The sequence below is a fragment of the Neoarius graeffei genome, chromosome 16 (assembly GCF_027579695.1).
Source record: "Neoarius graeffei isolate fNeoGra1 chromosome 16, fNeoGra1.pri, whole genome shotgun sequence".
Lineage (NCBI taxonomy): Eukaryota > Metazoa > Chordata > Actinopteri > Siluriformes > Ariidae > Neoarius > Neoarius graeffei.
The window spans coordinates 9,093,864-9,108,433 of record NC_083584.1 but is presented as its reverse complement, the minus strand read 5'-3'; the positions used below and the strand labels follow the sequence as shown (position 1 = coordinate 9,108,433).

The window sequence follows — 14,570 nt, the reverse complement described above, 5'->3', positions numbered from 1 at the left end:
ACACATACTTTCTCCAAATCTCAGGCCATAAAGTTTGTCTCCCGGACAAAAAGTGCAACAGCCATCATGTCCTATCATAATAATAATAATAATAATTCCCTGCATTTCTAAAGTGCCAAAAAGTGTGTAGTCTTTTCAGCTGAGGTTGTTCATCTGTCAATAAATACACACTCATTCATCAGTAATAAATAAAAATATGTTCAATATATATATAGTGCATATGGTACCGTCGGAGAAACCCGACATGTCCAGCATCACAGACTGGTGTTAAATAGAGAGCACTTAAACAAGGACCAGAAAATCTCCACAGTGAAAATCTTAACAGTTGGATAAATAACTGTCCAAATAATAATTACCACTAGCATTTATATTTAAACCATGAAACTATCACATTTTACAAAGAAATCCAGCATCTGTTTTTGTCAGGGGCTTTTTTTTTTTTTGCAAAAAAAAGTGAACATCCTTTCAGTGGAAAAGCTGCAAACAATAACAACAAACAAACATTATACAAGTGCACATGAGATATGGTAAAGGAATGAGGTGTGGCTGAATAAAATCCTGTCGGTGGAACGGTGAGATGACCCTCCAGTGCTCTAAAAACAACTGGTTATTTATTTTCTTTAAAAAGGCAGCAACAGTGAAGGTGAAGGCAGTTCAGTTTCAGAGACGTTCCTCTGCATGTGAGGAAAATGTAAACAGCTCAACATTTTACAGAGAGGGGAAAAAGAAAATAACCCTGATATAAACTCTCACTCCGAATCACGAAACTCACACCAGGGTTCAACTGTCAGAGGGACACAAAGAGCATAATCATCATCGTCATTATTATTATTATTTTACTCAGTACTAAATATCACACTTCTCATGATATCACAGTATCATGAAATATTTATCAAGCTCCATCGATTTATGATTTAAAAGGGGAAAAAAATGAAAAAGCTTAAAACATTTTAATTCCCTTTAGCTTGGAACTAACTTTATATTATTTTAATTATGATACTTTGGTTTTATTTGTATAGTTTTTTATTGTTATTTGAATAGATTTTATTTTTTCTTTCTTCTTCTCACTGCTAATATTTTACATTATTTCCCTTTTCAATGATGAGGAAGGATGGAAAAAAGATGCACGTTTAATTTTAAGAAAGAAAGAAAGAAAGAAAGAAAGAAAGAAAGAAAGAAAGAAAGAAAGAAAGAAAGAAAGAAAGAAAAGGTTCATGAGGGAGGGAGGGAGAAAGAAGAAAAGAAAACCAGCAAACAAGCAAACACAAAATGAAAAAATGAAAATTTTTTTTAAAAGGTAAAAATAAATAAGAATAAGAAAAACTGAAAAAAGAAGAAAACAACAAAAAACTACAATAATAAAAAAAGTGAGAAAAAACGGGTTGTGGAGAGAAAGAGAAGGAAGGAAATAAAAAGAAAGAAAGAAAGAATCAATCAATTTGGATGGACAGGAATAAAAAGGAAAAAAGAAAACCAGCAATCAATCAAATAAATAAATAAATAAAAAAATGAATGAAAGAAAGAAAGAAAGAAAGAAAGAAAGAAAGAAAGAAAGAAAGATTTTGTAAAATGTTGCTAATTTCTGTAAATTTGATTTAAATGTTACAAAAATTGAGGATTTTTATGACAAAGTAAAATAAAAACAGCTTTACTGCCCAAAGCATCTATAAAATGTCATGTTTTAAATCAATTTTAATTTGAAAGAAAAAAAAATCTGTTGAAGCTAAAAAAAAGGAATAAAAAGTCTAATTCTAAATTCCCGTGATAGTCGTCTGCTGCCTTCACATCGTCACCTGTTCTTCTGCAGTCTGCTCGCTCCGAGTCCTGATTTATTCTGAGGAATAAAGAACCAACAAGAATATTTAGAGGAACACAAAAAAAAAAAAGTGATTCATGACTAAAATGTTGTTAAAACACAATACCTTGTGCTTTGGACATCTGAGAGTAAAGTTTTCCTCATTAAACACACATTCTGTAAATAAGTAAATACATAAATAAAGGCACTCATTTGAAGACAACCATAAATTAAAAAAAAAAAAAAAGCGCTCAAACAAGATGAGCAAGCCGTGTGACATGGAGTTTACATGCTTCTCACAAATACACATGAATAAGACAAGCACCACTGACATCTGCAAGTACCGACACGCTGCTCCAGCTTCTCTCCGAGGATTATATTTTGTTTTAAAATTTAATCTCTGTCTACAGCCTGTACAGCGTACGTGAGATTACTGCAGACAGATAACCTGTTACCGTGAAACTCACTTGAGAGAGCAGCTTTCTGGAAATTTCCAGATGAAAAGGAGAATGAGTTTGTTTCCACTAAATGAGGACATGACAAGATCCAAAAAGATGACGTAAAGCGAATATAATATCGGAAGTGACAAAACTGCAACGTAACGCAAATGATAGAACGTTCTGATGTGATCTGCTACGTTACAATTTTTGATAATGAAACGATACATCACTGAATCTTATATGATTCGATTTTGATTCCTAAGGTAAAGAGTCAATATTCTGTGATAACACTGAATCTGATACGATTCAATTCTTTAGGCAAAGATTCAATATTCTGTGATAACACTGAATCTGATACGATTCAATTCTTTAGGCAAAGACTCAATATTCTGTGATAACACTGAATCTGATACGATTCAATTATTTAGGCAAAGATTCAATATTTGGTGATACCACTGAATCTGATATGATTCAATTTTGATTCCGAAGGTAAAGATTCGATACTTGATGATACCACTGAATCTGATATGATTTGGTTTCAATTCTTAAGGTAACGATTCTTCATGAAATAAATGAATCAGATGCAATTCGATTTTGATTCTTAAGATAAAGGTTTGATATTTAACGATAATGCTGAATCAGATACAATTCAGTTTTGATTCTTAAGGTAATGATTCAATATTTGATGATACCGCTGAATCTGATACAATTCGATTTTGATTCTGAAGGTAAAGATTCAAATGTGAATGATACCACTGAATCTGACACGATTCAATTTTGATTCTTAAAGTAACAATTCAATATTTGGTACCACTGAATTTGATACAAAAGATATGACTTTGATTCTTAAGGTAAAGATTCAATATTTGGTGATACCACTGAATCTGCTACGATTCGATTCTTAATGTAAAGATTCAATATTTGATAATATCACTGAATCAGATATGATACAAATTTGATTCTTAAGGAGAAAGGAGGAGATATTTTCACCATTTAAAAACATCTGCTTGTGGCACACAGAAGCTTACCAGACTGGAGAGCGCAGGGGAAGTGGTATTTATTTGGGCAGCCTTTGAAGAAGCATCCCAGCGTGGCACCACATCTGAGACAACACGAACACACCTGAAACATTCACCAAGACAACACTTCATGTTCACTTCAGTCCAAATTCAGGCACTTCAAGATACACCAGGTTCTGAATACATGAGCTGTAGCTGCACAGTTGAGTGTTTATACAGTAAATACGGATCATCACACCAACACGAAGAACCGGAATATAAAACAGTATCATAATGAGCAGATTAATACTTACTGTAAGGTTGCTGAGCCTTCAACAGCTGTTTCACACCGTTTGGCCAATCAAAATCAGGGCAAAATGTATTCTTTTGGTTCTGTAACGTTTATTTTTTGGAAAATTGTCCTAAAATAATTGAGGATTTGTTTTGTTCCACTGACAGTCAAATACAGAATGGACTAAATTTATTTAAGATGGTTTAACAGGCCCATTTGTCCTTTACTCACTGTCCCAGGTCATGTTACATTTCATCGGTGTTGATCTTTATATAAACTAAAGGAGCTGTTGAACGTCTGGTATGAGCTACAACTTATTTATTACAGCTCAGAAAAAGTGAGGGAATTTTTTTTTAAATGCCATGTCAGCACCTGAGGCTATATCATGACAAGAGCATTTCTAAAAATGTTTTATAGTTACTTTATGAATAAATAATTACAACAAATAAAATTACATAAATAAATAATTAAATGAGCACCTTTAAAAACACACGTGACAGAAAGCCCAACATGTTTTGTGCTTCTTAAAAATATCAGAACTCAGCAAAACAGTCACATACACATCCTGTTAACTCTTAATAAACAATTTTAATTTCCACAAATATATAAAGGAATATTGGTGGAATATTACTGGAATATCAGCGGAATATTGGAGGAATACTGGAAGAATATTAGTGAAATATTGGAGAAATATTAGTGATTTCTTTTTAACTTAGTCTACTTTTATTTATATTTTACTCTGTACTTGAGCTGCTGTCACACCTGCATTTCTCTTCATGGGCATCAATAAAGGAATATCTTATCTAAAAACACTGGAAGAATATTAGTGGGGAATATTGGAGGGAAAAATCCTCAGTCAGGTCTGCGATGTCACCCATGACACGAAAAATCTTACAAACTGCTGAATAAGTGCAAATAATTTCCATATTGCTAAATAAATAACACTGAGTGACCTCATAGATCTCAGTGGGTTATATTTTCAAAATGTTTAAATAGAATTATTCCAGAAACGTTAATAAATAAGAAAACGGCAACAAGAAATATCACAATAATTCTGATTTACTGGTTTCTGTTTTTATTGCTGATAAATTGCTTGGGTTAAAACTTGAAGACTTTAAACTGTGCCATGTTCCTGACAGCCGAATACAAATTTGCTGTTTAGAGGGGGGGGAAAAACAAGCAAACAATAAATAATTATAATTATTTTTTTCCTTTTTTTGTTAATTTGTCTGCATTGTAAACACTCTGGGGAGATTTTGTAGTTTATTTGCTATTTGACTTTGTTTTACGATAAAGAGCGGGATTTTGTATTTTTATTGAGCTAGTTTTTTTTTTTTTAATAATGTCATCTTAAAAAGTGGGCATAGACTAATCAGGGGTTTGATTTGTTTACCTGATGGAACACCTCCAAATAAACTTTCCTTGTTTAAATAATAAACACAGCTATGCTGCACAAACTCACAGCTTTTTGTGCGAGTCTGACCACCTCGTCCAGACCATACAGCCTTCCTTTAATGAGGAAAACGCCCGCTGACCAGATACTGCAGTCCTCATGGACCCAGCATTCTCTGACCTCATCTGACGTCAGTTTCCTCTTCGTACCGCCGTTTATCAGGACATCTGTGGATGTCATCCTATCAGGTCCACAGGGACGGTACGGTCCATGCAGGTCCCCCAAACCTGCGGTGTTGGCCGTCTGACCGCACAGGCAGCACAGCTCACAGGTCTGATGCCTGACCTCTGACCTGAGGCGTCCCAGCTGTAAACAGGATGTGGTGGGAACGATCCCAAGGGACGCCGTGGGCTTTCTCCTCGCCTGGACATCACTGTCTTCCTCGAAGTTGATGACGGTGCAGGTAGTAAAATCCATACGGATATATGGTGTGAAGGTGTTCCCTTTGCCTTCTCGCTTCTCCTCCTTGCGGTTTGCATACTTCAGCTTGATCTTGGATCCATAGGAAGGAAATGCAGGTGACATTGAGGATAAACCAGAGCACTTCTTCCTCCTCCTCTTCGCCGTGCTCGCTGTTGCTTTCTTGCCTGCTGAAGACCTCCTGCACTGTTGGTTTCTGTTTTTCTTGGTCGATGGCGCCCTCTTCTGGCTCGATGATGATGATGATGATGGTGATGGTAATGATGATTCAGAGCCGTTCTGTGTGAGTTTAAAGTAGTCTGCATTTTCTGCTTCTGAGGTAGACAGTACATTTCTGGATTCCAACGAGTCGCTATCTTGGAGCACATCAGATTCCATCAGGATCGGAGAAACATCTTTCCTCCTTTCATTTTCTGTAACTCTCCATGTCAGAAAGGCACCATTGTCAGTCGGAACACTTGGAGACACCTTGATCGCACTGCTGTCGTCACAGGAAAAGCACTCCTTGTGTCCAGATCCAGAATATTCCGACGACAAGGTTTCGACAACAGGTAACAGGAACCGGGAATGTGATCGTGACAAAGGAGCATCCTGAAGTCCTGCGCTGTTCCTTTCCTCTCCTGTGTTGTCAGTCTGGCTGTTCCCTGTAGTGGTTATTAGCGTCTTCACAGGTCTGTTGGTGATTCCATTTGGCAGTAAGGTGTTTAAAGGCACACACACAGACTTGTAACCGAACTCTGAGCGATGAGAACAGATATCGTCGGCCCCTGAGGAGTGGTCACTCTGGCTCAGCTTCTTCACCACATCCAGAGCTTTGGTGAGATCCAGAGGCTTGGGAAATGGATCCTGAAGGTGCATGACGTTCAGATGGCTCAGAGGATCCATAACTAGAGACAAACACAGGAAAAGAAAACAATCACCACCACACACACACACACACATCTCCACTGTAATGCATAGATACATTAATGTTTTGGGGGTTTTTTTTCACCCTGATGTTTCAGATTCATATGTCAGTAATCTTGTAATAACAATTAAATATACATATATTCAAATGATTAAACATTATTGAAATTTATTAACAAAGAAATGCAAACTAATTTAGTCATTAAAATGTTACTATAAAATATATATATTTTTTTCTTCATACAGATTCTAATCTGCTTAACAAAGGCTTTTCATAAATGTCCTACAACAAAGCAATATTTATATCAGTATTTATTTTAAAAAAAATAAGACATACAGACAGACAGACAGATAAACAAACGCCTGTTTTGGTGCCTTTTGAAAATGTAAAAGCTTCGGAAAAAAGTTTATAAAGTCATAAATATTTTCTTAACACGGCCTCACTTATAAACTCTTAATGTAAAAGTATACATACACACCTTTTTTTTTAAATCGAATTTATGTTTAAACAAAAATATTTTCTCTGCTAAAGAGCTGAACTGCTCGTCAGTCACCAGCTGTACTTCCGGTTTAGCTCAGGAAGAGCTCGGGCATAATATATATTTAAATATATATTTCAACTCTGTAAATTTCGTGATAGTTTATATAAATAACATTTTTACAACTTTAAACAAATAAACAGAAAAATGTAAATTTATTAAGACAGGTTTGGGAGCTGTTCTGCTCACCGGAACCGGTAAAATAAAGTAGCCAAGTGAGTTTTTTTTTAAAGGCTAACGCTCATTATAATCAACGAAGAATTAGCTTAGCTTAGCTGTTAGCTAGCAGGACTTACCGGAGAAATATCTTTAGTTCACCGAGTTCAAGACCACTAAAGGCACAAATTATTGAATAAAAAATGTGTAAATTCACACAATAAAACCGAATTATATAAATAAATATAAATAATAGATATATTTATATATGTTTTTACATTATTTAAACAAATTAGCTAAACACTGAATCACAGCGCTAACCATTTTAAGATGGCCGCCAGGAATGTCTTAACATCTTGAATTTCAAAATAAAAGTCACTACGTCGCTGCAGGCATCAGAATCAGAATCATGTTTATTGGCCAAGATCCAGCAGTTGGTGTCTCTTTCGCGATACAGAAAAAATAAAGGGAGGGGGGAGACAGAGTATATGTATGTATATGCAATATAAGAAGAATGTACAACCCCAATTCCAAAAAAGTTGGGACGCTGTGTAAACTGTAAATAGAAACAGAATGCGATGATTTGCAAATCAATCATGGAAACCCTATACTTCATTAAAAATAGTACAAAGATAGCATACCAAATGTTGAAACTGAGAAATTTTATTGTTTTTTTGGAAGAAAAAAAATGCTCATTTTGAATTTGATGTCAGCCACACGTTTCAAAAAAAGTTAGAACAGGGACATGTTTATCACTTTGTTGCATCACCTCTACTTTTAACAACACTTTGTAAACGTTTGGGAACTGAGGAGACCAGTTGCTGTAGTTTTGAAAGAGAAATGTTGTCCCATTCTTGCCCAATATGCAATTTCAGTTGCTCAACAGTTTGGGGTCTCTATTGTCGTATTTTGCACTTCATAATGCACCAAATGGGAGACAGGTCCAGGCTGCAGGCAGGCCAGTTTAGCACCTAGACTTACTACGGACCCATGGAGTTTTAATATGTCCAGAAAGCGGTTTGGCATTGTCTTGCTGAAAGAAGGAAGGCCTTCCCTGAAAAAGATTTTGTCTGGATGGCAGCATATTGCTCTGAAACGTAATGAACTGTTTTCACAGACAATGGTTTTCTGAAGTGTTCCTGAGCCCATACAGTGATTTCCACTACAGACACGTGTCTGCTTTTAATGCAGTGTCTCCTGAGGGCCTGAAGATCACAGGCATCCAATCTCAGTTTTCAGCCTTGTCTCTCACGTACAGAGATTTCTACAGATTCTCTGATCTTTCAGAAAAAGAAGCAGCCTTTGTCACATGCACACTCAAGCACAGTGAAATTCATCCTCTGCATTTAACCCATCTAAAGCAATGAACACACGCACACACATACACCCAGAGCAGTGGGCAGCCATACTACAGTGCCCGGGGAGCAATTAGGGGTTAGGTACCTTGCTCAAGGGCACTTCAGCCCAAGACCACTCCATGTTAACCTAACTGCATGTCTTTGAGCTGTGGGGGAAACCAGAGCACCCGGAGGAAACCCACACAGACATGGGGAGAACATGCAAACACCACACGGAAAGGCCCCCATCGACCACTGGGCTCGAACCCAGAATCTTCTTGCTGTGAAGCGTCAGTGCTAACCACTATGCCACCGTGTCGCCCTTATGATATTATGTACCATAGATCATGTGATCCCCAAATTCTTTGTAGTTTTACATTGAGGAATGTTAAATTGTTGTACTGTTTGCCCATGCAGTCTTTCACAGAACAGGGAACCCCTCCCCATCTTTACTTCCGAGAGACTCCGCCCCTCTGGGATGCTCTTTTTATACCCAATCATCTTACTAACCTGTTGCCAATTAACCAAATTAGTTTTGGGGTTTTTTTTAAAGCATTACCCAACTTTTGTTGCCCCCTATCAATTTACTCAATAGAACTTACTGGAATAATCACTGCTTTACATTGCCTTGAGGAAATCAAACCCTTAAAATCAATTATATGTACAGACTCACTGTCAGTTCTACAAAGCTTCTCATCAGGTAAAACAGCAAGGGATGACTTGCTTCTTGAATCGAAACATTTGTTAGCTCAACTTAGAAGTCTAGGACTTGCTGTCCAATTTTGTTGGGTTCCAGCTCATATAGGACTCAAAGGCAATGAAATAGCAGACAAAACTGCCAAGGAAGCATTAGACCATGACAATGTTGAAATTCATGTTCCACTTGGGAAAAGTGAAGTTAAGTCTATCATTAAGTCGGAGATTATAACTAGATGGCAAGATGAATGGGAGGCTGACACTAAGGGTAGACAGTACTTTAATATACAACAGCAAGTTGGGGGGAGGAGAATAACATCCATGGGACTTAGCAGAAAAGAGGAAGTGACCTACACAAAGTTAAGGTTAGGGGACACTGGTCTCAACGCCACACTTCAAATACTTGGGAAAACTGATGGGCTTTGTGCTGAATGTCAGGTCAAGGAAGACGTAGAACACATTCTCTTCAGCTGTAAGAAACGATCATAGGTAAAAATGGTTAGAACAAGGAGACATTCATAACATTCTGAAGGAGGAGGGAATGCAGGGAAAGAGGATTAAAGCCCTCATGATGTATCTAACAGACACTGGACTAATGGGAAGAATTTAGTTTGTATACTTTCCTATTCCCCTTTCCCCCCCATGCCGATGACTTGACCTGACCAACTCACACACTCCTGTACAGTAGGTGGTGATATACAATTAAATATTGTGAAACGCCACTAATCGAAAGAAGAAGAATGTTGCCCCATCCCAACTTTTCTGAAACATGTTGACATCAAATTCAAAATGAGCAAATATTTTTCAAAAAACAATAAAGTTTCTGTTTCAACACTTGATGAACAATTGTTCAACACTTGATGTCTTTGTATTATTTTACACGAACTATAGGGTTTCCATGGTTTGCAAATTTTCACATTGTTTTTGTTTTACACATCGTTCCAACTTTTTTGGAATTGGGGTTGTATAAAAAGGTACCGGTGACAGAGTCAACAGGTAGCCAGAGCAGGCCATCCTACCCGAGAGTACAAATCACAGTGATAAGGCAGAGCTTTACAATTTGTAATAAACTTCAGGGAAGCATGATAAGCTGTGTCAAGCATTTGAAGATACTGAGCAGAGGTATGCATACCTAAAATATCACCATAATCCAAATACAGATTTAAAAAAAAAGGGGGGGGGGGGACAAGACACTTTTTTTTTTTTTTACACATTAAAAGAAAAGCACAACTCATTTCAGAAATAAAATCCCAATTTTAGCCCTAGCCTTTTTACCAGGTGCTGCACATGTGGCTTAAAAGTGAGTCATCAAACTACCCAGATATTTATAATAATTAACCACCTCTATTTTAACCACCAAGGGGATAGTTTGTAGTCTATCCCTTGAACTAGTGAACAGCAGAAGTTTGGTCTTACCTGCATTAAGAACCAGTTTCAGCTGAAGCAGGGTATTTTGGATAAGACTAAAAGCCTTTTGCAAATATTCAATGGCCCATACAAGAGTTGCCTCACAGCAGTATACAACAGTGTCCTCAGCATAAAAATGGAAATTAGCATCAGACACATTTTGACCTAGATTATTTCTAAAAATTGTAAATAAGAGTGGGCCTAATACAGAACCCTGTGGTACACCCTTGTAGATAGTTACAGTCTCAGAACAGAGACCATCATATTTTATACACTGAGACCTGTGAAATTGAACTTTGCTTCACCACTGATTATTTTTTAATAACAGGACGTCTCCAAGTGTTTCATTCCTTACATAATCTATCAGCTACTGAGGAATTCTCATCACACTTCATAAAAATGAGCAAAAATGAAAACATGAAATGAACAAAATTGTCTTTTTTATTCAAATTCTTTAAAAATCACAACTTCACATCATCTATAATCACAATGAGTTTACAGCAAATCTGGAGTGAACTTTACTTGCACTTCTTACACAATATAATGATATATTTTCCCACACTGAACTCACGTTTTTGCCAAAGAAAACAAATTTGCATTTTCATGAAACTTCAGACATCAATCTTGCATCAAACATCACATTATAAAAAGTAATACATTTTTTAAAGTGTCTGGCCTCATTTATCAAACTGGATACAAATTCATTTACTTGGAAATCCATAAATTTAAGATAAATAAGACTAGCCGTTCAAGCAGAACAAAAGTAAAGTAATAGCACCCTATAAAAAGAGAAATCGTTAAGTGCTCAATTTTCCAGTAACGCAGCTCAGCCACTGCAGAGCATCAGCTATAACAGGCACACTACCACTTACTCAACTCACACTAGCAAATACGTGTGTATATGTGCGGTACATTGTGCAAGAGACATCTGTTCTCTTTGCATAATCCGCCCCTCTCTTTTTAAGGTTCACATGAACAACTCAATCACTGTACACAGAGATTTCTTTGTTTCTTCTTGCGCCAAATAAGAAGGAGCAAGATGTTTTGGTCTCATCAACCTTTATCTGTGCCCTTTTCTGAATGATTATTAAACTTTAGAAAACTTAAACTTGCTTGTCTATGTTAAACGTTTTCACACAGCGTGGACTGAACATGATGGTGATGCTGGAAGTTTATACATCCACCTGCCTGACTACCATGACCTCTGAACATGCACAGGCCTTCAGACTACCACTCCTAATATAATACAGACGACTCCCCAAGCATTCGCTACTAGAGTGCATGAAATGGAATCTGCTGGTTTGCTGATGATTAAATCTTCTGATGCACACCCAAAACGGGTTCATGCTTTTGCTACATGTCAACAAAAGTCAGAAAAGAGAACAGATAGGAAATCTGGAGAGTGTCGTTATTGTCGTGAGCCTGGGTATTGGGCTGGGGAATGCAGACAGAAAGCCTACATTTAGAAGAGAGATCTGGCCAACTTCCTGCTCCGCCTGCTAATGCTTCAGCTCCTATGTCTGTGTCAACAGTGGCAATCAAGTGGCCATCGCAAAACTCGCTTTTTACCTCCGCCAACTGTGTTGGAAGAGGTTATGTTTTTGCTTCCATTTGTTTGTTTGTTTGTCTGTTCCCAATGTAACTCAAAGTAGTGAACTAACCTGGATGAAATTTGGAGGAAAGGTGAGCCATGGGTCAAGGAACAATTGATCAGATTTTGATGTAAATCCAGATATGTATGTGGATCCAGGATTTTTTTTTTTCGTCTGTTCCCAACTTGACTCAAAAATTAGTGGATGAATTTGGAGGAAAGGTGAGCCATGGGCCAAGGAACAATTGATTAGATTTTGATGCAAATTCGGATATTTATGCAGATCGAGGATTTTTTTTTTGTCTGTTCTCAATGTAACTCAAAAAGTAGTGAAAAGATTTGGATGAAATTTGGTGGACAGCTTAAGTACGATCATAGGTTCAAGTGATTTGATGGCATTTAGCAGACACTCTTATCCAGAGTGATGTACAACATAACCAGAGCAGCCTGGAGAGCAGTTGGGGGTCAGATGCCTTGCTCAAGAGCACTTCAGCCATTCCTGCTGCTACAGGGAATCTTGTGTCCCATTCTGCTCTATGGCTGTGAGGCATGGTCGCTGACCACAAGGACTAAGAATTCCGTTCAGGCTGCAGAGATGAGAACGCTGAGACTCATTAGAAGAGTGACCAAGCACGATCGGCTGAGAAATGATTACATCAGGGAGCAGCTTGGGGTCCAGAGTGTGTTGAAGATCATTGAGTAGAGCCAGCTACAGTACATTGGTATGGCCATATCAAGAGAATGGATACTACCAAGACCCCAGCAAGGTGGCTTGAGTGGCACCCGAAGACAAACAGCCCTAGAGGGAGACCTAGAAAGAGGTGGATGGACATCATCAAGGATGCTATAAATGCAAGAGGGTCGACATTGGAGGATGTCAAGAGGGCTGCCCTATACACCAACCGGGATGAATGGAGAACTTTCTGGCAGACAGGCAGCAATGCCTAACTGGTGTCTGATGACGACAACAGGGACTCAAACCAGCAACCTTTTGATCTCAAAACTGCTTCTCTAATCATTTGAGAAGGTACTGCTCTACAGAGTGCCCTTCTAATTAGTACCGTTTCAATTTCCTGTTGTAAAACATTTTCAATAACTAGCCATATTCCTCTCTCGTTGACACATGAGCTACATGTTCATCACACAGTGTTGAGATTTATTCTGGTCCAGTTTCAGCTGCGACCATATTCTCTGTGGGAATTGATGGGGTTTCTGTTCAACGTCCTAAAACCTGTCTGTTATGTGCAAGATCACAAAAAAAATCCTACTATTTTTCTGACACTGTTTTGTTGCAATTCCATCCTCTCTGTTTAATCTGCTGAGTAGAAATCTGATGTTCAACTTAGGCCTCTCCATGTTTTTTGAGCAGGGTCACATGCACATTGACACACACACCCACCCTCACAGGAGGAAGGTAAAGGTTAGAGTTTCAGACAGGATTGGAGACATATAAATGGCCTTGTAATTCCTGATGGAATAGAAGGCGCAATCACATCAAGTCAAGTTTATTTTTAGTGTTTTTAACAATAAACATCGCCGCAAAGCAGCTTTACAGAATTTTAGTGACTTTAAACATGAGCTAATTTTATCCCTAGTCTATCCCCAATGAGCAAGCCTGTGGTGATGGTAGCAAGAAAAAAAACTTCCTCAGATGACTTGAGGAAGAAACCTTGAGAGGAACCAGGCTCAAAAGGGAACCCATCCTCATTTGGGTGATAACAGATAACGTGATACGGTACCATTTAACAATCACATCATATGTATTTCACAGCGCTAACGTTTTTGAAGTGGCATGGTGGTGTTAGTGGTTAGCACTGTCGCCTCACAGCAAGAAGGTTCTGGGTTAGAACACCATGGCTGATGGGGGACTTTCTGTGTGGAGTTTGCATGTTCTCCTTGTGTCTGCATGGGTTTCCCCAACAGTTCAAAGACATGCAGATTAGGTAAAAATGCACAACCCCATACTTCGCGTCAGTCCCAAGATTGGGGAGGGTTGCTTCAGGAAGGGCATCTGGTGTAAAAGTCCATGTCAAAGGGGTTGAAAGTCAGTTGGGGCTTTGCTCTGTATACTTCCCCTATGATCTATGTGACAAATTAAACTAAAAGTTATTGACCTGTACTAGCCTTTTTCAGCATCCATGACATTTCAATCAATCAATATTTTCTCAAATTCTATTAGATTTCAGTACAAAATGGTAAAACGTTAAATTCAAACAATTATACGACACTCCAGTGAGTGTATGTAGCTAGTACAGTTGGCTCCCTTTGCTAATCTAATCTGACAACAAAGCCAGTAATGAAGTGGAGTTTTGTGGGCGTGACTAACTGTCAATCAGCTGGTAATTTTACAGGTGACTGCCTCTGATCAACATGCGCACACAAGTATGAAGAAACATGGCGGGGAATTTTTCCATTTGCAAGGCTACGAAAATATTTACATAATATTCAACTTGATAAATGAGGCCTATTGGGTGTAGAAAAAATATTAGAAAACATTTATTCTTTTGTAAAATTGCACAGTAAAAACTGGAAATCATACA

At 37.7% G+C, this 14,570-nt stretch overlaps 1 protein-coding gene across 2 annotated transcripts; it reads right to left on the bottom strand.

Annotated features, from left to right (window-relative positions):
• Positions 1-1,580: 1,580 nt before the first annotated feature.
• Positions 1,581-7,226, bottom strand: si:ch211-165g14.1 (transcription factor 20). 2 transcript variants are annotated; one of them, XM_060941975.1, is made up of 5 exons: positions 7,140-7,226; positions 4,988-6,285; positions 3,264-3,357; positions 1,923-1,972; positions 1,581-1,834 (listed from the first exon to the last, which is right to left on the bottom strand). In XM_060941975.1, exons 2-5 carry the CDS (start codon positions 6,281-6,283, stop codon positions 1,790-1,792), a joined length of 1,485 nt encoding a protein of 494 aa, XP_060797958.1. In that variant the 5' UTR covers positions 6,284-6,285; positions 7,140-7,226; the 3' UTR covers positions 1,581-1,789. The 2 variants fall into 2 exon arrangements, with proteins under 2 accessions (XP_060797958.1, XP_060797957.1); XM_060941974.1 differs by lacking the exon at positions 7,140-7,226 and adding an exon at positions 6,784-6,873.
• Between the last annotated feature and the right edge of the window lie 7,344 nt (positions 7,227-14,570).

What these genes read in the sequence shown, in the direction of transcription:
- si:ch211-165g14.1 (XM_060941975.1), bottom strand. Translation starts at nt 6,283, where the DNA reads ATGGATCCTCTGAGCCATCTGAACGTCATGCACCTTCAGGATCCATTT. An exon ending in TCAGACTCGCACAAAAAGCT is followed by an intron (nt 3,358 to 4,987) that starts GTGAGTTTGTGC and finishes TGAATGTTTCAG; the next exon opens with GTGTGTTCGTGTTGTCTCAG. An exon ending in TCAGATGTCCAAAGCACAAG is followed by an intron (nt 1,835 to 1,922) that starts GTATTGTGTTTT and finishes TTTATTCCTCAG; the next exon opens with AATAAATCAGGACTCGGAGC.